This window comes from Capra hircus, chromosome 29 (genome assembly GCF_001704415.2).
Source record: "Capra hircus breed San Clemente chromosome 29, ASM170441v1, whole genome shotgun sequence".
Taxonomy (NCBI): domain Eukaryota; kingdom Metazoa; phylum Chordata; class Mammalia; order Artiodactyla; family Bovidae; genus Capra; species Capra hircus.
The window spans coordinates 43,580,783-43,605,064 of record NC_030836.1 but is presented as its reverse complement, the minus strand read 5'-3'; the positions used below and the strand labels follow the sequence as shown (position 1 = coordinate 43,605,064).

General features: G+C 41.9%; 2 protein-coding genes across 6 annotated transcripts in view; both read left to right on the top strand.

Annotated features, from left to right (window-relative positions):
• The window catches only part of MAJIN (membrane anchored junction protein), a 45,466-nt gene extending 24,453 nt beyond the window's left edge, over nucleotides 1–21,013 (top strand). The window contains exons 1-10 of one of the 5 annotated variants that reach the window (XM_018043595.1): nucleotides 3,935–4,035; nucleotides 9,662–9,707; nucleotides 12,414–12,489; nucleotides 12,666–12,791; nucleotides 13,653–13,684; nucleotides 13,981–14,072; nucleotides 15,621–15,684; nucleotides 19,256–19,328; nucleotides 20,132–20,249; nucleotides 20,801–21,013. In XM_018043595.1, coding sequence (XP_017899084.1) covers nucleotides 3,935–4,035; nucleotides 9,662–9,707; nucleotides 12,414–12,489; nucleotides 12,666–12,791; nucleotides 13,653–13,684; nucleotides 13,981–14,072; nucleotides 15,621–15,684; nucleotides 19,256–19,328; nucleotides 20,132–20,249; nucleotides 20,801–20,846 — 774 coding nt within the window. In that variant the 3' untranslated portion in view covers nucleotides 20,847–21,013. Of the gene's footprint in view, nucleotides 1–3,917; nucleotides 4,036–9,661; nucleotides 9,708–12,413; nucleotides 12,574–12,665; nucleotides 12,792–13,652; nucleotides 13,685–13,980; nucleotides 14,073–15,204; nucleotides 15,255–15,620; nucleotides 15,852–19,255; nucleotides 19,329–20,131; nucleotides 20,250–20,800 lie in introns of those variants that run through there. The other 4 variants (XM_013975960.2, XR_001917524.1, XR_001917522.1 and 1 more) reach the window with 4 other exon arrangements.
• GPHA2 (glycoprotein hormone alpha 2) lies at nucleotides 23,000–24,258 on the top strand. Its single transcript, XM_005699869.2, has 4 exons — nucleotides 23,000–23,026; nucleotides 23,429–23,531; nucleotides 23,692–23,876; nucleotides 23,988–24,258. Exons 2-4 carry the CDS (start codon nucleotides 23,429–23,431, stop codon nucleotides 24,087–24,089), a joined length of 390 nt encoding a protein of 129 aa, XP_005699926.1. The 5' UTR covers nucleotides 23,000–23,026; the 3' UTR covers nucleotides 24,090–24,258.

The window sequence follows — 24,282 nt, the reverse complement described above, 5'->3', positions numbered from 1 at the left end:
TGTTAGAAGATTTAGTTACTTCTCCCCTCCCAAACAAAACAAAACAAAATCTGACACAGTTCCAGTTGCAAATATATTTCTGAATAAATGCCAGTGATGTTTTAAAGACTGTGTCTTACCGGAAAGAGTAGGTAGAAGTCTAATGGGAAAGAATGACATCAGTAGGCATAGAAGAATCTTGGGTAGTCTTAGATCAGCTCTTCTTGTCCTATATCTTAACTCTCGGATTTGTTTTGCTTTTAAAATGGCTATTCCTTATTGAATAACCTATGCATAGAGCACTGCAATAAGCAATTATACATGCAGTATTTCATTAATCATCCTAGTCACCCTGCAAGGTGAGGAAACTGAGAATAGTTCCTCTTGAAAATAGACCTTAAGGACAAACAAATGTGAAAGAAACCCTTTATATCCCAAAATATAATCCTAAGAAGCTTTAATCTGGAAATGCTGCACTTTGGCTTGATGTCTTTGTACCCAAATTGAGGGTGCTATCCAGATTTATGCAATTGACCAGGGTTATAGATCATTATAAAATAATCAGGTGATGTGTTATGGAAAATGTATCAGCCAAAGGATTCAACAATCTTGGGGGCTAATCCTGGTTCCATACTGAGTTATATGACCTATAGCAGTCATTTCCTTCTTTGATGAATTCACTTCTTTTTGTCTCCTCTGAAATGAAGGGCACTTCAGCTATAGGCAAGCATGAATCTCATTGGAAATATAGGTTTTCAGAGAGTTTGGGTCTATTTCAGCAAAGGCAGGCAGACTTTTGAAAGTAGCCAAGGACTTCTGAAGGTAAAAGGAGAAGCCAAGCTTCTGTCCTCAGCCTCAGTTCTAAAGCTTGGATGTTGGATTCATAGCATGAGTGGGATTTCCCTGTTTTTTTTCTTTTGGCCCAAACTCATTAGTGGTCACAGAGCCTGTTATGTTAGACCTGCTCAGTAAGTGTATTTTTAATGAATGCTTATGAAAGCTCTTTTATTAACACTGTGGTGGGTTTTCCCATCAAGTATCACCAGATATATTTAATGCCAGTACTTCTGTATGATCTTCTCCTTCAGCTTCAGTAGTCATATCATTATCTTCATATTGCATTCAGCACTGATTCAAGTTCTGTGTAGTGAACCAAATGTTTCTTTATGTGAGACAAACTAGTAAAACCTTAAAAAATCTTTCCCTTTCTAACATCGGTGCCTATGTGTCGTTTAAATCTATTATTGGGGAATTTCAAGGAAAAAGTCTTAATTGAGATTTGTCAGATTTTGTGCTGATACTAAAGCTAAACACCTCTCTTGAGTTTGCTTTTCTAGTAAAGCATTAAGAGAGAAACTTCAAATATATCAAAAGAGCTAATGTTAATATAATTACCCAGCATTTATGAAGTGCTTTTTACAGCATTATTTCATTTAATCCTCACAGAAATTTCAGGGATAAGTGTATTCCACTTTTAGAGATGTAGAGATTGAGAAATGAAAAGGCTAAGTGACTTGATTAAGGTCGAATGATTGTTAAGAGGCAGAGCTAGGACTCAAGCCTTGGTCCTCCAATTCCAAATCCTGCGTCTTTCCCACTATCCCATATTGCCTGTAACTTCTCTTCTTTTGTTTTAAAGGCATCATGTTTTATGATCACCTAAAATTGGCTGAGAGTCTGACCTTTCATCTGTAAGATCTCATCAACTTAATGATATGTTCCTGGGACATAGTGTCACCATGACTGCAGTACTCATGTTGGAAAATAACCTTGTGAATCTTTGAACCACTGCTACTATGTGGTTGTTTGGGATTATGCTGTCTAATCTTTATTTTCAAATAGAATAATTAGTGTGTGGTGTTTGTTTCTGAAGCAGGCAGGCAGCAATTAACAGGAACAGGCCCCAGCTAGAAGAGGATTGTTTTTACTTCTTTCAGCTAGCCAGCTGTAGCATAGCACATGAAGTTTCCTCTCTGGATTGTCATTTCCAGCAAATGTTCTTCATTTCCTTTGCTCTGATGGCCCCAGTCCTCAGTCTGTGGAGAGAGGTGACTGCATTTTAGAAGAACCCTCTGAATAATTAAGGGCTCAGTTTTTGTGACAGCAACCTAAGTCTCATCAGGTGGTCCCTGCCTACTTGGTAAAGTCATCTAGCACCAAAAACACTATCAAATCTAGCGTGGGTTCTTGCCATGCCTAGGGCATGGAGAATGTGCAAGTTTTTCTCAGGATGTGAACAGTATTTCCCCTCTGGTAACTTTGAAGTTGGCACCAACTATTTCTTTTCACTTTTGAGTGCAGTTCTAGTCTAAATAGTCTCGGGTTTTGGCTCCAGCCTCCTGTCATTCTAATCCCAAGCAGCTAAGATCGGACACTGGGATATCTCTTTACTGGCAGCCCCAGACTTGAACTTTGGAAATTGTGGGAAATGCCATTCTTTGGGCACATAGATCTTCCAACTGTACATATTAGAGTTCTCCCTGCTAAGTAGGCTTGGAATCAGGGTAATATGGAGGAAAGAATAATGAAAATAGTTCTTTATGTGTGTGTAATATGTTAGTACTTGCAAAATGATTTTATAGTCATTATCTTGTTTTGTTTTTTGCTTTCTAATAACCCCAGGAAGCAGCGTGGAAAAGTGGTTAAGACCATCAAGTCTCAATTAACACTGCCTCAGTTTGAATTCCAATTCCAAAATCCATAGCCATAGAAAACTTACTTCATCTCTCAGTACTTCAATTTCCTCATCTATCAAATTTAAACTACTTACTTCATAGGCTTTTTGTGAGAATTAAGTAAGATCTATATATAAGGTACTTAGAATAGGGTATGACAAAAAATTGTTGTTAGTTGTTATATACATAAGTTGTTATTATTGTATAAATAATAAAACGAAGGCCCAGAAAAACTATGTAGGGATAATGAAACTGAGATTAAAACATAAATTATTCTTACTTTGTGCTTGTTCTATCTACCTTAGCTCAGCTGCCTCTGAAATCAATACCTTGCATTGTATATAGGTAGATTTGATCCTAGAAACTCTGGACCTTTTACTCTCATTATTTATTATTTAAACTTCCATATGAAGAGACAGAAAGTACAAGGCTCATTATCTCTACCTTACGAATAAAAAGAGGCATAGAAAAGCCCTCTGAGTGCATACCAATTGCTCTCTTGGAGTAGAAGAGGCATGCCATATTTCGTTTTCCATTTCTTCTGAGTTTCCCACAGAGAGGCCCTTAATTGAGTAGGAATAGGAAAAGTAAAAGAATAGGCGGCACTCTTGGGGCTCAGGGTCCTCTCATAAGTGGTGAAGAAGAATAGTTGAGAGGTAGGGAAAATAAGGCACTCCTTGGCAAGACTTTAAAACATTAGTATACATCCTTATCTGCTGCATTGGCTGTAGCAGGAAGGTGTGCTAATTCCTAAACGTCATAGAAAATTAACAGCAGAGGCGTTCCTAATTGCCTCTTATTGGTGCATCCTTTGAACTGTTTCATTATTTGATTTGAGCCCTCTTCACATTGGCCTAGGTTCCAGAGAAAATGGGGGCAAGGGATGAGAACAGATGCAAGAGATATTTGGGAGACAGATTTAATCCTATCAAAAACCCTGTTATCAACAGATGTTAGTATCATTAGTCTCATGGAAAAGAAGTAATTTGTACAAGATCATAAGGTAAACAGCAAAACTTTAACTTAGGTCTTCTGACTTCAAATATAAAGATTATCTCAGAATATCATGTATCCTCCCCATGCAGGTGGGGAAATGGTCCAGGTAATTAATATTAGAACTGAGCCTGGGACATAGGCAATGATACTGAAAACTGGACATTATACTGATGAAGAGATGCTACAGATGGAGCAGGCTTTATTTCCAGTACATAAGGAACCATATTTAGCTTTTTTGTAATTCTTTAATACTTTTATTTTATTTAGGTTACTGTTTGGAAGCAATGAGTTTAAAACCTTTCACCTACCCATTTCCAGAGACGAGATTTCTTCATGCAGGACCCAATGTGTATAAATTCAAAATTAGATATGGCAACAGCATCAGGTAATTTTAAAACTAGAAGGGCAGCCTTTACAAACACAGGTTAATACATTCCCACAGGTCATTCCTTCTCTGCCTTCACCAAGTCCAAGAGACTGGTTGAAGCAGCACCTTGTTGCTCTCTTTTCCAAGAATGTTATGTGCTATATATTTATTATTCATATAAGTTTTAAAATTAGTAATAGCATACCTTTAGGGCAGTGGTTCTCAAATTATCTCAGGACCCCTTTGCGCTCTTAAAATTGAGGCTTCCAAAGAGTTTTTGATTAAATGAGTCATACTTGTCAATATTTATCATGTAAAATCAAAAGAACAATCTTAAATAATTACTTATTAATTTAAAAATACTATAATATTTTATTTAAAATAGCCATATTTAAAAAAAATTAATAAGAAGATTGGCATTATTTATATTCCTGAGACTACCCCAGGAATGCAAGGATAGTTGGATATACAAAAATCAATCAATATAATACACCACATTAATAGAAAGAAGGGAAAAAAGACCACATGACCCTCTAAATGGATGCAGAAAAGGCATTTGACCAAATCTGGCACCCTTTCATGATAAAAAATACTCAAACTAGGAATAGAAGGGAACTTCCTCAGATGGTAAAGCATCTACCTGCAATGCGGGAGACCCAGGTTCGATTCCTGGTTTGGGAAGATCCCCTAGAGAAGGAAATGGCAATCCACTCCAGCACTCTTGCCTGGAAAATCCCATGGACGGAGGAGCCTGATAGGCTACAGTCCATGGGGTCACAAAGAGTCAGACACGACTGAGCGACTTCACTTTCCTCAATATAAAGTCTATATATGAAAAACCCACAGCTAACAGCATACTCAATGGTGAAAAACTTAAGCTTTTTCCCTTAAGATCAGGAACAAGATAAGGATGCCCACTTTCATCACTTCTGTTCATCATAGTACTAGAGTTCTAGCCAGAGCAATTAGTCAAGAAAAAGAAATAAAATGCATACATATTGGAAAGGAAGAAGTGAAACTATCTCTGTTTGCAGATGACGTGATCTTTCTTTCTTTTTTTTTTTTTTTCTTTTTTGGCTGCACCACATTGCTTGTGAGATCTTAGTTCCACAACTAGGGATTGAACTTGAGCTTTTGGCAGTGAAAGCATGGAGTCCTAACGACTAGACTGCCAGGGAATTCCTGGCATGATCTTATATGTGGAAAAACCTAAAAAACCCACACAAACCAACAAAAAACTGTTAAACCTTATCAATGAATTCAGCAAAGTTATACTAAATCAACATCAGTTGATTTGTATACACTAGCAATAAACTAGCAGTAATTTCTGAAAAGAAAATTAAGAAAACAATTTTTCTTACAATAGTATCAAAAAGAAAAAATTCTTAGCAATAAATTCAACCAATGAGATACAAAACTCACACACTGAAAACTAAAAAATATTTCTGAGAGAAATTAAAGAAGACCTAAATAAAAAGACCTCCGTGGGAATTCCACGGTGATCTAGTGGTTAGGACCCAGCATTTCCACTGTCAGAGCTGGATTTAATCCCTGGTCAGGGAATTTAAGATTCCACAAGCCATGCAGAGAGGCCAAAAAACTTAATTAATTGATTAGAAAAATGTCTGTGTTCATGGATTGGAGGACTTAATATTGTTAAGATGGGAATTCCCTGGTAATCCAGTGATTGGGACTCTGCTTTCACTGACAGAGGCAGAGGTTTGATCCATGGTTAGGGAACTGTTAATAAGATCCTGCATGCCCTGTGGTGCAGCCAAATATATATATTGTTAAGATGAAAATGGTACTCAAGCAATCAGCTGATTCAATGTAATCCCTAGCAAAATCCCAATGGCACCTTTTTTTGCAAATGTACAAACCCAACCTAAAATTCATATCAAATTTCAAGGGATCCCAAATAGCCAAAACAATCTTGGAAAAACAGATTTAAAGTACTCATACTTGCCAATTAAAAAACTTCCTACAAAACTACAAGTAATCAAAAAGTGTGGTACTGCATAAGGACAGACATATAAACCAATAAATAGTATAGAATTGAGAGCCCAGGAATAAAACCTCACTAACATCTATGGTCAATTGATTTTTGACTAGAATGCCAAGAGCATTCAGTGGGAAAGAACAGTTTCTTTAACAAATGTTTCTGGGAAAACTGGATATCCACATGCAGAAGAATAAAGTTAGACCCTTATCTTACACAATATACTATAGTTAACTAAAAATGGATCAAAGACCTAAATAAGAGCTAAAACTAAAACTCTTAGAATAAAACATAGGGGCAAATCTTTATGACTTTGGATTTAGCAGTAGTTTCTTAAATACAACACCAAACATACAGGCCTCAAAAGAAATTAGATAAATTGGACTTAGTTGATTTTATAAAATTTATATGTCTAAGAACCCTACTAACAGAGTGAAAAGGAAAACCACAGATGAGAGAAAATATTTGCAAATCATGTATCTGATAAGAGCTTAATATCCAGAATATATAAAGAACTACAACTCAACAACAAAAGATAAATGATCCAATTGAAAATGGACAAAGGACTTGAATAGTCATTTCTCTAAAGAAGATATACAAATGGCCAGTAAGCACATGAAAAAATGCTCAATATCTTTGGTCACTAGGAAAATGCAAATCAAAATTGCAATGATATACCACTTCACACCTAGTAGGATAGCTATAATTAAATAACAAAACAACAGTTGTTGACAAGGATGTGGAGAAATTGGAACTTTCATACATTGCTGGTGGGAATGTAAAATGATGCAGATACTGTGGAAACTGGTTTAGCAGTTCCTCAAAAAGTTAAAATTACCATGAAGTGAAGTCGCTCAGTCGTGTCCGACTCTTTGCGACCCCATGGACTGTAGCCTACCAGGCTCCATCCATGAGATATTCCAGGCAAGAATACTGGAGTGAGTTGCCATTTCCTTCTCCAGAGGATCTTCCTGATCCAGGGATCAAACCCGGGTCTCCTGCACTGTAGGCAGACGCTTTACCATCTGAGCCACCAGGGAAGCCCTTACCATATGACCATATTACCATATGACCCAGCAATTTCATTCCTATGTATATGCCAGTCACAACAGGGTAAATCTTGTATGATTCTGCTTATATGAAATATTAAAGTAGGAAAACTCATAGAGACAGGCTGGGTAGCGGGAAGAATGAGGAGTTATTGTTTAAAGAGCACAATGTTTCTATTTGTGGAAATAAGTTTTAGAAATAAGGTAGTGCTGACTGCAAGCCATGGTTTTGAATGTAATATCATATGGAAAAACCTCAATGAAATTTTTGGCCAACCCATTAATTAATGCCACTGAATTATATACTTAAAAAAATAGTTAAAATGGAAAAGTTGAGGTTATATGTATTTTACCACAACTTTTAAATGTATAATATTAATTTTAAAATAATGATATACCTATTAAGTTTTAATATATTTTTATTTAAAATAACTATATACTCCAGTATTTTTGCCTGGAGAATCCCATGGACAGAGGAGCCTGGCAAGCTACAGTCCATGGAGTGGCAAAAGAGTCAAACACAACTTTGTGACTAAACCATATTTTCTAAAGCAAAAAATTAATGGGAGGATTGACATCACATTAAATTTCTCCAAATCTCATTAATGTCTGGCTTAATAAAAAACTGCTAGATTATCATATTTGCTTTTACATTTAATCTGTTGTGGATTTTTTCTTTTGGTTGAATTACATGAAAAATTCAGCTTTACGTATATATGTAGCTTTACATATATTTGCTGACAAAGGTCCATATAGTCAAAGGTATGGTTTTTCCAGTAGTCATGTATAGATGTGAGAGCTGGACCATAGAGAAGGCTAAGCACCGAAGAATTGATGCTTTCAAAACATAGTGCTGGAGAAGACTCTTGAGAGTCCCTTGGATAGCAAGGAGATCAAACTAGTCAATCCTAAAGGAAATCGACTCTGAATATTTATTGGAAGGACTGATGCTGAAGCTGAAGCTCTAATCCTTTGGCCACCTGATGTGAAGAGCCAACTCATTGGAAAAGATCCCGACGCTGGGAAAGATTGAGGGCAGGAGGAGAAGGAGCAACAGAGGTGGTTGGACAGCATCATTGACTCAGTGGACATGGGTTTGAGCGAACTCCAGGAGATGGTGAAGGACAGGAAAGCCAGCATGCTGCAGTCCATGGGATTGCAGAGTGGGACACTACTGATCAACTGAACAACAAATAGTTGTAGTAGGGAAAGGTAGGAATATATTAATAATCTTCTCAGATCATTGTGGATATTCTTCCTTGGCCCTGCATCAAAACTTGACAAATATTAGTTGTTTATTTTGTTTCTTTTTAAATTTTTATTATTTTTTAAAATTAAAAAAATTTTTTTTTAAATTTTGGCTGCACAGCACAACTTGTGGGATCTCAGTTCCAGGACCAGGGATTGAACCCCAGCCCACAGTAGTAAAAGTGCCGAGTCCTAACCACTAGACAACCAGAAAACTCAGTTTCATTTTTAAAAAATATAGTAGTTTTTTAAAGGTTAGTTGCAATGTGGAATCTGAAATTATATCACTGTACTTTCTGATCTCTGCAACATTAAAATTCATTGGTCTATCGTGTTCTTTGAAAGCTGATCTATCCTTTACCTAGAATGATTTTGTAACCTGAAATGTTTCTATGGTCGCTTGGAAAATATTGTTTCACATGCAGATTGTTCAAATGTCAACACACTTCATTATACAGTGTCAAAAAACATATTTGCTAATATCACTACCAATCTTATCAGAAAAATGTCCAAGTATTTGGAAGCTGTCAACCCCACAGTGGTGGATAAAAGTTTTCCAAAATTCGAAATTTTACTTGAAATCCAAAAATTTATCCTTAACCACAAATACTGTCAGTTTTATTGATAAGCTCACTGTTCGCCTTTGAGAAAATGTCTGTCACATTCCCAAGTTGTGCAGGTACTTCTCAAGAGAACCATCATCTTCTGGTATGCCGCAGAAACGCTTTATCCATACTTCCTGTTTTATCACAGAGTATATTAAAAATCCATTATTTGGGGGGTGAGATTTACAGAATTATTAAGGCTTTACTTCTTCCTCTAACATATTAAATGGAATTGAAATTTTTTTTCCTGTGTGGTGGCAAAGATGGCTACAATTGCTAGTACAGTTTAGTGCAACTGACTAGATCTGTGCTAAGGCACCAGCATTTTCACCACCACAGATTTTGCACTATGATACAAATGTCAATATAGTGAAAAAGGCAAGTAATATCTTAGTATTATTATGAAACTAACTTTGCCCTTGGAGACTCCTTGAAAGGATCTTGAGGACCCCTGGAGGTCTACAGATTACGCTTAAACTACTGGTCTAATTAATTATTAACTTTAACAGTGGAAATGTCAGGTCTTGGCAGGGTAATGGAGAAGATATTTTGGTACAGCTTGTACCAGTTTTCTGTCTACACCACCTAGTGAGCTCTTCTTCCTTTGAGCACTGGGTCAGCACACACAATTGTTATTTAGTTATGTTCCCTTAGCTCATTGGAAATGTCACTTTTTACTAGAGTCTGTTGTCTCCAGAGCTTTTCTTCTTGGCTTACTTACTTCTCGTCTGTTTACCTTCTAGAGGGGAAGAGGTAGAAAACAAGGAAGTCATCGTCCAGGAGCTGGAGGTAGGGAAAGAAGCAATTTCTGGGAATGTTGTTTTTTAAGCTGAGGATGCATCCCTATTTAGATTTTAGTTGTTTCCTACAAACTTAGTCACAATCTCCACTTGATTATTTGACTTCTCCCTGCCACATTTCTTCTGCAGAGAAAGGTTACTGTTTTTCCAGGGAAATTAAAGCCTATACTCTTTCTCAATTTTCCTAGTTGAAGTGTCAGCACCTTTGAGGCTAAGAGTGATTTTGTTTCCACTAGAGTTCCCAGCCATGGGCAGCTGTCTTTTGTGGTGGCTGGCATAGAGAAAGCATCCGGAGGACTGCTGCCTTCCAGGCCTCTGGGAAACCTCACCATCCCAACCACTGCCTGGTACTTGACGTTCAGGAAACTCAACTGTAAATACACAGACAAGGCTGCTGTGTCTTCATTTTAATTGGAAACATTTGCATCTGCTATATTTCCACTTCATTTTCATTCCTTTCCTACCCAACTCTAATGGCTTTAGCTTCTCCCTCAAGAAGAAGAAAAAGAAGGTGGACAAATTTGTAAACTGGTGAAAGCATTGGACAAGGAATTCAGAGTTCTGGGGCCTGGCCCCTGTTTCTAGTCCTGGCTGAACCACTAAGAAATGTGTGAGCCTTAGCAAATCACTTATCTCTCTGGGTCTTATTTGCCTCATTCATAATATGAGAGTTTTAAACTAGTGTATTCTTTTCTAACTTCATGACTGAGTGATCTATGACTGTTGTGATTTATAAAGACATATGCTGCCACATTTCAAAAGAATTTGAATATAATTGCATACACAAATGCAAAACTGTGAAACCAAAAAGTTGAGTCAAAGCCTTAAAGGTACTCTTTAGCTATGTGTTGAAAAATACATTAGGATCTTTGAGGACCTCAGAGGCATCATTATAAATAGCAATTATTTTAACATAGGACCATGACAGTTTTCTGCTTATTTTAATTATGAGTAGAGCAAAATTTATTTCACTTTGCTTCATTAATATGGGCAGAGTAAAGCTCAGCACAGTAAAATATTGCAAACATAGTCTTTAGAACCAATGAAACCTGGATTTGAACTCGAGTTCTGCCTTCACAGTACAATTTTTGGGAAATTTGTCTTCCTTATCTGAGTCTGTTTCCTTACCTGTCGGTAAGATTGATAAATAATATCAGTTTTCAGGATTGTAGTGAGGATTAGAAATAGACGTATGTGGTTCTTGCTGCACAATAGTTCATCTAATGGTAGCTAGAGAACACTTATATACACTTATAATCATATAAAAATGTTGTGTTTTTTTTAAACATTTATTGATTTATTTGGCTGCACAGGTCTTAGTTGCAGGATCTTCAGTCTTTGTTGTAGCATGCGAACTCTTTGTTGCAGCATGCAGAATCTAGTTCCCTGACCAGGGATCAAAACCAGGCCTCCTGCAATGGGAGTGTAGAGTTTTAGCCACTGGACCACCAGGGAATTCCCTAAAACTTTTTGAAGTGCTTTTTATATGTTCTTTCTTCTTCTTTTTTTTTTTTTTCACTCTCATTAGTTTTGAAGCAGAAGTTATCCTTTGTCATTCACTTAGAAAACATGTATTGATAAGCAGTTTAGTCTAATGGTTAGGAGTGTAAGCTCTGGAGCCCCACTGCCTGGGTTCGTGTCTTAACTCTATCATTACTAGCTGTGTAGCCTTCCGTAAATCACCATACCTCTCTCTGTCTTAGTTTCCTCGTCGATAAAAAGAGGATAATAGAAATCTTTTATCTTAAAGAGTTCTTGAGTACTGATGAGTGCTCGGTCATGTCAGACTCTTTGACCATATACTAATAAGCATAGGTTAATTAGAGACTAAATAATTAAGATTTAAAGACAGTAGAAGAAAAGGTTTGACATAAACAAAAGCAAAATAAGTACATATAAATAAATACCAATATTATTCATTGGGGCTGTCCTGGTGGCTCAGATGGTAAAGAATCTGCCTGTGATGGGGTTCAATCCCTGGCTCGAGGAGATCCCCTGGATAAGGGAATGGCTACCCACTCCAGTATTCTTGCCTGGAGAATTTCATGGACAGAGAAGCCTGGTGGGCTGCAGTCCATAGGGTCATAGAGAGTCCAACAGAACTGAGCAACAAATCCAGCATCTATTTGTTGAGAACCTGTTATGCTTCATCCACTGTGGTAGAGAAGGGATGCTAAGATAAATCAGGTATATATTCTACTTCAAGAAGATTTCTTAGTAAAGAAAATAAAAATATGTACATGGAGGGAATTCTCTGGCAATCCAGTGGTTAGGACTCAGCACTTTCACTGCCGGGCCAGAGTTCAATCTCTGGTCAGGGAATTAAGATTTCACAAGCCTGGAGGCACAGAAGGGGGAAAAAAAAGATGCAAGGAATATAGTAAAGGCCCAGCGCTAACTACTGTGAAATTTGAGACCTGTAGTTAATTTAACTTGGGAAATCAGGGAAAATTTTGTGGAGGAGATGGCTTTTGAGTTGTGCCATAAAAGAATAAGTGGAATTTAGTCATATGATGATGGACTAAAAGGGTATTTCAGGCCAGAGCAGAGGAGTGGAGAAGTGGAAGGTATATTCAGGGAACAGCAAGTAGTTGAACTCTAAAAGAGTATGGGCTATGTGAAGAGCAGTGATAGAGATAAATTGATAGGCTGGCTGAAATTAGTATTAAAGTTATTTCACTTTTTTTTTTTTCAGGATTCTATTCGTGCGGTCTTAGGAAACCTGGATAATTTACAGCCATTTGCTACGGAACACTTCATTGTATTTCCCTGTATCCTTTCTTTCCTGGGGGGAAATGAACTACAATTCACACTGTAGATTTAAGTGGAAGCAGCAAACCCGTGCAGTTTGGAGGGTAGGTCAAGGAAAGGAGATGGAGTCTTTCCTCTAAAACAGTACTCAGGGATTCATACTGGCTACATCCTCACTCCTTAGCACATTTCCCAGATAAAAGCAAATGGGAAAGAGTATCCCATCTGAAATTCAAACATGGGGAAGCTGTCTTGGTCCCTTATCCATTTGTTTTCACTCTGTACGTGGAGATGAAATGGTTTCATGAAAATCTGTCACCAGGTAAGTAGAACGATGTAAGTGTAGGTAGAGGAGAAGGAAAAGGGGGCGGTTGAACATCCACAGGTTAGCAGTGCTGAATGTGGTGAAATAGCCAGATCGAGCCCCCACACTGACACTGCAGAATTCAGGAGCATGTCCTCCAAGCTAGACTGCCTGGTTCAAATCTTGGTGGATTTGCCACTTGAGTGTGTGACCTTAGATAAATTACTCAATCTTTGTATGCCTCCTTTGTGAAATGGTGAAAACTAATAATAGTCATTGAGTTGTTGAAAATATTAAATGTGTATGGGGAAATGGAAAGTACAGTGTGACTTAGGGTAATAACTCAATGAAAAATAACCTATGATATAAATAATTCCTTCCATTTTAGAGTATTTAATGACTTTCATCTTAGTAATATCTTAAACGTATCTCCCAATTTTTAATCTCTGGGGGCTGTTGTTATTTTTACAAATAGAGGGACAAGGAGACATCTACCAGTTTGATTTGGGGAAAAAAAAAAGGTACAAAGGCATTATCTCAAAATATCTCAATTCATTTGTCACTGATGCCATAAGTTCTACCTTTTTTCTTTCATAATAGGGATCATCCCCGTTTAAGTGACTTATTGTTATAATAGTATCTGTGTCAGACTTTTTAGATGACACCGTGGAGTCACCTCTCACCGCATCATCTCCACATGACTTGTAGGTGACAATAAAATAAGGGAGGAAAAAAGTTCGGAGACACAGTATTTCTAGGAAAACTGATACCAGGTGAAAGGGAAAAGGGCGCACACCAAAGTTTTATCTAGAACCAGCTCTAAGAAGTCAATGAAGAAACAGCCTTGCTTCATTATGATATTCAAATTTCCTATTGTAGGAAAATCAATGAATAGCAGTCCTCTTGGGTTGGTAAGTTTGCCTTTTCTTTATGAAATGAAAATTGCCTTTATTGCTTCTTATCTCATGTTTTGCTCTTGACTCTTCTGTTTTGCCCCTTGGTTGTTGCCCAGGTCCAATAAGGATTGTATACTCAAGAATTTTTTATCTTCTTGGCTAGATTTCTGAGACTCTGTCTATCCTTACTTAGAAAGCTGATATTAGAAGCTGCCTTTGGCAATTAATAGATGGGCAGTTCTCTTCACTGTGTCCTCATGTGAGCAACTCTGGAAAAGGAAAAGTCTCAGGAATCTGGTTCCTCTCTGAAGGTCCTGGCAGAGAGGAAAGCAGCAGAAGCCATGCTGAAGAAACGAAAACGCAGAGAAGTGCCCAGCTCCCCAGCCAGGCCAGGGCTGGACAGGTCAGTGGTGTTGGGTGAGGCACTAAACCCTGCATTCTAGTTAGGCCTTGCCCTCTGTTGGGGTGAGTCACTCTGTCTCAGGGCTTTATTCATAGCTGCTTATTCGGGTGGGTAGACTAAGGGAAGGAAGCAAGTTGGTATTTGCAATGTAATTTGCAAATCTACTTCCTCAGCAAAGTAGAATGCTTCTGTTCATTATCCTCAGTGAGGACTGAGGGAATTCCTGGTGGTCCAGTGGTTAGGACTCTGAGCTTCCACTGCAGGGGCCACAGGTTCCATCCCTGGATGGGGAACTAAGATCTTGGTGGCTCAGGGGTAAAGAATCCGCCTGCCAATGCAGGAGACTCAGGTCTGATCCCTAGGTCAGGAAGATCCTCTGAAGAGGGAAATGGCAACCCACTCCAGTGTTCTTGCCTGGGAAATCCCATGGATAGACAAGGCTGGCAGGCTACAGTCCATGGTGTCTCAAAGAGTCGGACAGGACTGAGCAACTAAGCAACAACAAGCCGAGCAGTGCAGCCAAAAAAGAGAAAGAAAAAAGAAGACACTCAGAAGGCATAAGATATGAAGGCCCACAGCATTATACGTGAACATAGAGAAAGCCTCAGAAGAGTGAGAACGAATAAAATATAATCTTAGTTTATGCAGTGAGCAGTATATTTTTGTGCCTGCTCTCACTTTTCCAGCAGGTGTGGGTGGTTGTGTCTGCTGCATGCAGAGCCTGTGCAGCTTTTGGAACTCTACCTTAAGAGGTAGTACAGGCCGAAACATAGATGTCTGTAAGAGGGTATGCCTCAATTACTGGCTAAGGTGCTGCAAATTACGGGGAGTGTTGAGCACAACTCTTAACATGTTGAAGTTACTATTGTAGGGGCTACTTATTTCTTCTTTTGATTCTCTGTCAGGGACAGAATGAGTCAGTAAGACAATTCAGTTTTTCATATTAACACCCACAGAGAGATGCTGGAATAATCCAAGGTGTGGTTTGCTCCCCAACCCAAAGTGCTTTCAACTCAGGTTCACAGAAAGCAAGTGTTCTTTTCCTGGTATTATGTGGGCACCAAGACATGCAAGGGCAGTGAGGACTTATGGGGCTGTGAGGGTAGGCCATACAGGAGCTGACCCCTACACTGTCCAAATGCACGTGTCAGTGAAGAGGCGGGAAATTCCTTCCCCAGACAGGTAGGATGTGAGGGTGCTTGGAGGTATGAAGCTTTGCTTGGTTCTGTTTGACTGAATTTTTCACGGAGAAGGGGCCTCATATCTTCCCTTTCTCTGTGTTTTGATGCCCAACCAAGTATTTCAAAATCCTGCTGTCGATCACATTTTCCCTTTCTCAACCCCTAGATCCCCAAGTGTCTCAAATTGTGATTCTGCTGTGAATTAAAGCAGCACCCAAAGAGAATTTGGCCACAGAATTTCTGCAAGCCAGGAGTGGCATAAAAATAGCCAACCTGCTGAAATATTCATCTGGGATACTTTTGCTTGAATGTGATGATGTTGCCACTGCCAGTAATGTTTCTTGGGCTTTTTTTCCTCCCACTTTAGGGCCGAGATGGGGACTTCCAGTCAAGGGCTCAGCAAAAAGAAGCCCCCTGTGGAAACCAGGAAGGTATGCACCAAAATGGAGACTTCAAGACTCTTGGCTATTTCTGTTTGGTTACGAGTCAGGATTCCTTTCACCGGCACATCTTGGTTCTAAGTACAGACTGAATTCACTGCACTCAATCTGGAAACCTCAGACAGGTTTCCCTGTGTGCAGAGCAACTTTCAGCCATCTACCCTTGCCACAGCCTGTCCTAGATGTAGCTGCATAATACACACATCGATGAATCCTTTTGTTAAAAAGCCTTCTCTTAGCTTAAAGAGCTGCTTTTTTTATACTCTGCAGTTGAAAAAGAAAATAGGTCTGTTGAGTTGAGGTGAGATCCAGTGTAGAATTTTTTTTCGAAAGCTTTTTGCCCTCATCTGCACTGGAGTCTGAGTCTGGGAACATCTAATTTTTACAGACAAAATAGGTTAGTATCAGCACAGGATACTGGTAAAAGAAAACTTCATTCACAGCAGTGATGGGTCGGCCTCAATAATACTTGATTCATTTTGTGAGGTCTGTTCTCCATTTAGATATTCATACATCTGCTACTCCTCCATTTTAGGGCTTCTTTTCCATAATAGTCCCTAAAATAATGCCCTTTTTCCTTGAAATAGCTGTTATTTGTGACTTTTCTTACTTCTCCACCACAGCTACAAAGCAGTATTTCCTAGCTCACCTCCCTCACCTTCCCAGGATCCAAAACATGATCAGTTATTGAGTAAACATTTATATATTCATTCATCAGCAAACATTTATTGAGTGTCTACTGTGTGCCAAGTACTAGCAAGCACACTCTCCCCCAACAGTGCTGAAAATGTAAAGCTGGGCAGACAATTTATGATAAGTGTGCTATGAACAGGAATAAAGGAAGCCCAGGGGACAAAGGGACCACAAAGGAGAGCCTCACTGAGACCAAGTGGATGTGAGAGAGAGTTCCCAGAGTAGCTCAGGGTAGCGCCAAGCACTTAGGCCAAGTGGAAAGAGTATAAGAGTACAGTGCTTTTAGTGGCCTACTGGAGGGGTCAGCTCAGGCTGCATCCTAAAAGGTCTTAAAGCCACCTTCAAGATCACAGGAATTCCCTAAAACATTTTTAAGCAGAAAACTGATTTTCATTTCTAAACAATTCTGTCCTGTTTGCCAGGCATTGTGTTAGGTGCTGGAGTGCACACAAACATATAAAATCTAGTTTTTTTCCCAGGAGTTCACCATTTAGTTGGAGTAGAGTGAACCCTTAAAGATGAAGACCTCTGCCTCTGTAGGCAGGGGCAGGGTACAGAGCCATGTTATTATACCCATGGCCAACTGGCCCACGGAGTGATTTCAGCAGACGGTTTCCCTCTCTATACTCTCATCCTTTCAAGAGGGAAGAAGAAGAATTTATAAAGTACAAGAAGAGTACATGAAGCTCTGGAGAACAAAAACACTTTATACAACCAAGATAATTACTATTAAAGGAACACTTCCCTCACTCTCTGCCCTTTTTACTTTTCTATTCTTAGTCTGACGCATCATCTCCCTCAAGAACCCACAGTTTCTTAACTCAACATAATTACCTTGTCAACCTGATACTGGGTTAGAAAAAAACTCTGAGAAAAAAAGAAAAGGAATATGTTTATTGATTTTGACTCAGAGCCCAAATGATCTCCACTGTAGACCCTGTTCCCAGAGAGCAGACGTCTCCTAAATTAACGTGATCACAGTGACTCTTAGTGCAAGTCATTAAGAGCCGGAAGAATCGAACATGCTCCTTTGGTCCAGTGCTTGATGTCTTCGCTCCCCTTTGAGGGGAGTTAAGGTGTAGAAACACAGTCAGTATGGATTGTGCCCATCTGTACACATAGGGAGCCTGTGCAGGGAAAGCTTAGAAGAATACAACACATACCTGAATAAGGTCTCTGTTTCATCAGAGGTGTTTAGGGAGAATGGATAAGAAGGGCAGACTCATTCCTTTTGTTACTTCAGCTCCCAGATCTAGAGATCCAGACTTTAAAAGGATAAAAAAATGGAAGAGAGCAGATGAATGGTCCAGAAGGGAAATAGACTGCCGTGCACGTAGCTTTCTTTTCCGCCTCTGCTACTTGACCTGCACTTTGAAGCAGAGGTGACCCTGAACGTACAGGGGACAGCTTTGCGTCAGGTTTTCAGGGTATTATGTGTGGCTGGATGTCCTGGATGGTACCCTCAGTTTTATTTCAGGCTATAATGTTTTTCCTCTCTTACAACATTTGCCTGAGGAAACCTCTGTCAAGATTTCAGAAGAGCACAAAGGCTCTCTTACCGTGGAAATTTCCACTGGTTCAGAGATAGGCTGTACCTCTGCCCCAGGGCCTTTGCACTTCTGGTCCCCACTTCCAACCTTAGTCGATGCTTTCCTTAGGGCCAATGCAGCAGGATTTAAATGGCAAACCGTAGTTTCCTTAAGTTCGTGAGAATCATTCCCTCAAGCTAGAAATCATATCTAGGGCCTCTAAATTCCCCTCCACCCTATATAGAAGTGAGAGGTAGTTTTCTTCTGCCCAAGAGTTCTTTTCACTTTTATAGGAGTATGACTTAGGTGGCTGCCCATGTGGTTTGGAATTTAAGGGTTTGTGGAAAAGGTTACCAGCAATATCAGCTCATGCTTAGCATGGAGGACCTGTCCTCCCTTTCCTGGCATTGCTGTGCCTCTGCCCCCTTGATTCACCCTGACAGTCGGCAGCCGCTTGCTACAGAATTCTTCACCGGCAAAATGGCTCAAGAACTCCCCAGCACTGCTGGGTGGTCAAGCCTCAGGTTTTGCCTCAATGAGGGAAGTGACCAGTTGGCAGTGATTCCCAAAAAGAAATATATAAACCGTGTTTCTGACCATCAAGGTGTCTCAGAGAATATTGTAGGCTTGGAACCAGGCTATAGAGGGTCCACTTCAAAGTACGAAGGAAGGTCTACAGGGCAGTAGCACAGAGAGAAACAGCAGGATTGTGTTGTGGGGTGCTGGCTGCTTACGCCAGTCACGCTTCTGCTGGCTCTAGCCACACTAATCATACTTACATGTTAATGGCAGTGTGCCCTTGTACATCGTGTCCTCGTCTGGAATGCCCTGCTCTCTGTGACTCCTTGATGCTGTCCATCGAGGCCTCACTTAAATGTCACTTCCCCTGTGAAGTCTTCCTTGTCTAACCACCACCCACTCTCTTCACAACCTCCTCAGCACTCTATATAGACTGCTAGGGTAGTCTTATCACACTGACTTATAGTACTTAGTTTATATGTCAGTTTTACCATATAGATTATACTTTTCTCCAAGGTAAAATAAAGGTCCTCCTGATTTCTGAAACCTTGAAATTCTGTCCTTGGCAATAGCTGGCACTCAGAAACATGGAATGGTAAGGTACACGCAGCTTGGTTTGTTCTTGTCTGTTAAACATTATGATTTTAGGAGGACAGTGTTTGGGAAGCTGATACGGGAAAAGGACAGAAAAATAGAACCTGTCTGGGCAGTCAGAAGCCAGACCCCAGCACTGATGTGAAATCTCTTCACCAGCAAATAGCATTCAGACCCCCAAGCTGGAAAAGAGTAAAGTTGAAGACTTTTCTTGGTCTTTTCATCAGAACAGAGAAAGAAAAACCCAGCAAGAATGCCAGAAGACCCCAGCGTTTGATGTCACCGATGTCCAGGACCAGGGTAGGTTCTGGGAAATTCATATTTGTTCTCCTCTAATAAGCATTCTGTCCTCTTTAGTCCCCTGATGAGCAAAGCAGCACAGAGCCCTGAGTCTGGGCACACTCAGTGGGCGATGTGCCTTGCTGCCATGGAGGCGCTTGTTAGCCGTTCAGTCTGGGGGCATGCTCTGGGGTAATAGGAGCCCCTGCAGTTCCCAAATGGAGTGAAAGAGGCAATGCATGTTCTTCTTGTGCTTCTGATAGCAAAATTGGTGCTCCCACAGTTTCAGAACATTCCATGTAAGTTTTACAGAAAAGTTGGGAGGGATATGCTTTGCTTTTCTATCCCAGAGAACAACCTCTGGGAAGCTGTCTCTCCTCCTCTTCTCTTTGGGGCATTAGTGTTAATATCGAAGGTGCAGATGGTGCTCGGCAGGGGCTGGGAATGCATGTCAAGGTGTCGCCCTTTTGGCTGGCTGATCTTTCACTCAGCGTGGGAATTCAGTATGGATGCAGTTATCACAGATGCAGGCACATGAGCAAAGTGAGTTCTCCAACAAGTTGTCAGTCCATGTGTAGACACACCAGCAGTGGTAGGTGTCTAGGATTTGAGCAGTGTAAGAAATCTCGACCTGACTTTGAAAATAACTCCAAGGTCAGAATAGCCTCTTACTGAGCTGGGATGAAATTGAGAAGATCAGAGCAAACAGTGCACCTGGCTTCACTTATCCTGGTTTGAGGCTGCCCTTGGCTCATGCTCAGTGTCCTGCCTTTTTCCGCTCACATGCAAGTAGCCCTTTCCCTGCCTGAGTGTTTCCCTTGCAGACTCTAAGTGGGAGGACAGCCTGGTAGGGAAGACTATCCCACCAACGCAGCAAAACAACCCACCTCCAGCTGAGGGACCCGCAGAGCTGGAAACCAGTGGCTTCTTTGGGTTTCTGACGTAAGACGGACTTCTCTCCTGCCATTAAACTTAGCCCCATTGAATCTCTCAGGGAAAGTAGACTAGAAAAGAAAGCAGATTACCCTTATAAATCTCTATTTTGTGCAGAACAAATGATGGAAATGAGATAGAGCTTTAGGGTCTTAACTAACCTACCCCACCTGATGAGCCCAGCATTGAATCTGATATCCCAAATGTTACTTGGACAACAACCATTCTTATTGTGTTTGGGTTATTCAGTTGATTTCATTACTAAAATAGTTCCATTCTTCTCTCTGAACCTAGGCTCTGTCTTCTGAATCCTTTTTGCAGAATACAAAACAAATCCCTTCATCTGTCTAGAGCTCAGCCATCCCATTGCTATTGTTCTTTACTTATACTTCCAGAGCATAATTTAACTTGGGTACCTTTTCAAATGCTGTTTCAGACTTGAATTTCCAGTCAGTGGTCTCAGAGCAAAAATGCCCTAGCTAGTAATAGAGCCCTAATGGGACCTGGGAGACGGGAACCGGACCTCTGGAGTCTCAACCTGCTCCGCTCTCCTTCTGCAGCTCTCTCTTCCCGTTTAGGTATTTCTTCAGAAAGAGCAGCCAGTGAGCCTCCGAAGTGCAGCAGTGAGAGGGGCAGTGACCCTTCCCACTCCACTCTCTGCCTATGACGTTCCCGTCATGGAGAACGAAAGCCCCAGACTCCCTGAGTCCTCCTGTGGGTTTGTCCTTTCATTTGCCTCTTTACAAAGGAGTGTCCTCACCCAATTTAAATCACTAAGAATGTAAGTTTCTAAAATGCTCTAGTCTGAGAATTTTACTGCCCAGTTGGGTCTTTCATCTCTGGCACTTTGATTTCTAATGACAATAAATTATTTATGAAGACTTAATGACTGAATTTTAGTGGGGGTAGAGAGACAGCAAACTCTTTTCTCAGGATATAGGGATCCAGTTGTTGACAGAACACTTTGGGTAGGTGGAGTCTGTACTTGACCTCAACTCTTCAACTCTCCTGGCCGGGTTAGAGAATGGGGTCTCGCAAGACTCCATGTCCTGAGCCCTGCTGCCCCTCAAGAAATCATGTCTTGTCAGTTCACCCCATTTGGCCCCCAAATACAGTCTCTTCGTAGATAAATTCTTCTCATCTAGCTACTCCTTTGGCTTTTGACGGTAATGCAGACCAGTTTACTGGATTAACTTGAAGTCAGTGTAGGTTAGAGGCATTTTTTAGCTGTAGAGATGACCAGTATTAGAATAGGCCACTTTGTAAGGTAATGAGCCCTTGTTACTCCTACTCTTTGAACAGAGCTAATAATCTGTCATGCTGGAAGTGTCTCATGGTAAATGGAAAAGTTAGGGCTGGACTGCTAAAGGGGTCTCTTGGAGACCCCTTGTTCTGATACCTTTCCTTTAGGTGGGGAGGACAGATAAGGTGGGCCACTGAAGGGCCTGGGACCTGAGGGGAGAAGGACTGAAGGGGAAGTCACTCTGCGTGAGGACTGGAGGACTAGGGACAAGTTGTGTTTACAGCCTTTGCCCTCCTGTCCCAAACACAGCCTGCTTTACAAAGCTGTCCAGAGGCTCAGCTCCAGAGTCTGGAGATCTGAGTAGTGCCATTCTGACTTCCAGGCTTACAATGAACCCTTGGCAAAGTCACTTTCCTTTCTGGTTCTTATTTTCTCATCTGGAAAATCAAAGGGTAGGATTTGATGAGCTCTCAAGTGCCTTCCAGCTCTGGCTGTCTGTGTGGTTGGCTCTGCTTCTCTGAGCAGGTCAGTGAGACTATAGCCCTGGGGTGTGCGGGGCCAGAGTTAGCACTGGCTTCCTTCTGATTTCTCCCCTGCCCCAGCCCCTGTGGCTCTCGCTGATGAGGGGTCTTTTTCTAACTTGCCACATTCTCGCCCCAGGTATAATTTAGCACCATGCATGAACAGCAGATTTGGGTTCCAAATGAGCCCTGCCATGAACTAGCTGTGTGACCTTCAGTAAATTTCCTTCTTTGAACCTTAGTTGCCTCCACCTGCAACACCAGAGCCAGGGCTGGACTAAATGATTGGATCTGCTGGGCTTGATGGCTTCAGGCTCTTCCAAGTGTCGGGTCCCTGTTATTCCAGGAACTAGGGGGAACCCCACCCTGTAGCTGACCCCCAGAATGAGAAATCATCCGCTTGACAGTGAAAGTGAAGCTCTGAAACGAACTTAGAACCCCCTGCCCCACTCTCCTCTGGCTCTGCCATGAAGCACCTCTCAGGGTATCCCCACTGATATCATCAGTGAGATGCTATCACCTCCCTTGTCCGTAAGAATCTCCTCTCCACCCTTACCTTTGCAGTGGGTAAAAGAGATAGGCAGGGCTGGGTTTAATCACTTTAAGGTTGGGCTGGCAAAGCCCTAAACAGAAGTGTCCTGCCTGAGGTCACACAGCAAAGAAGAGAATCCAGGTGGCCACAACTCAGCCCAGTCCAGAGCCCTCTCTCTGCAAGCGTACACACACTGCCCCCTCTGCCAGGTCCTGGCCTCTCTACACCTCACTTCCCCAGCACTGGGCCACAGGCAGCCCTAGGACAGCTGGAAAGCAGAAACCACTCTCTGAGGACCACACCTCAGAGAAGAGCAGGATCTCCCAGGTGGTTTTGCTGTGAGGCTTCGGGCAGAAGAGAGGCAGGCCTGAAAGCTGATCTCCAAGAAGGCGTGGCTCCAGGATGATGGCGAATAAATACTCGGAGAGCCAGCACCGTCTGGAGACCAGCAGGAGGCAAGAGGAGCCATTCACCAATCCGTTCAGAAGCGGTGAGCTCACTGAGGCAGCAAGAGCCCCGGGAGGGCCTGGGGGCTGTAGCTAAGGGTCCTGCAGGCCCAGATGGGGCAGGCGGAGGGAGGCAGAGGTTTGTGCTCCAGATGGTGGAGGAGATTCGTGGGGAGAATCACTGCAGTGGGCTGACACGCGAGTCCCTCTGGGACAGCTGCTCACACTCACACCCATCCAGAGAGGATGAGTACACACATACATGCATATACACACACACCCAAAGGCACACACGAGGAAAAGACAGCCCCTAAGGCATGCCTCACCACAGTCAGACAGACCAGCCTAGCCCCGGCTCATTCACCCAGAGGCTGCAGCATGTAAAAAGCTCCTCCCCCACACCTGCACACCCACCTAGAAACATCTATCCACCCTCTGTGTTTCAGATGCCCATGGCGTCCCCCCAAACCCTGCTCCTCTGCCTGCTGCTCCTGGCGGTCACTGAAGGCCAGAGTCAACAGGCCGCCATCCCAGGCTGCTACTTGCACCGTAAGTGACTCTGGGAGCAGAGAGCCGGGTGGAAGCAAAGAGCGGATGGATTGGACCAAGCCGGGGCAAGCAGCACCCTTGAGGGACCCAGTGAGGCTCAGGTGGCAGGTGCTAGGCAAGCCTTCGCCAAGGCACCATTTACCACTCCCCTGTCTCCTAGCCTTCAACGTGACGGTGCGAAGTGACCGCCAAGGCACCTGCCAGGGCTCCCATGTGGCACAGGCCTGTGTGGGCCACTGCGAGTCCAGCGCCTTCCCTTCCCGGTACTCCGTGCTGGTGGCCAGTGGTTATCGACATAACATCACCTCCGTGTCTCAGTGCTGTACCATCAGCGGCCTGAGGAAGGTGAGGGGGCTGAGCTCGTCAGTGGCCCGTTGGGGTTGCGGAGACAGAGGAGGCAGGGATCTAAGATGGCCTAAGAAAGGAGCTTGGAGCAGACGCCCACCTCTCCCACAGGTGAAGGTGCAGCTGCGCTGTGGGGGGAGCCGGAAGGAGGAGCTGGAGGTCTTCACGGCCAGGGCCTGCCAGTGTGACATGTGCCGCCTCTCGCGCTACTAGCCCTTCCTCCCCCCTTCCCCGCCCCCTGGTCACAGGGTTTAGCGTTGGAGTGTAGCCCACGTATCCTGAACCTCAGTAAGGATGACAGGTCCAACCCTCTGAAAAGAGGGGGGTTTCTGCCTCTTCCCCACCTCTGCCTAGCTTCCGAACCAGTCCTTCATCAGTTCACCTCCCCCGTGTCCCTACCCCTAAA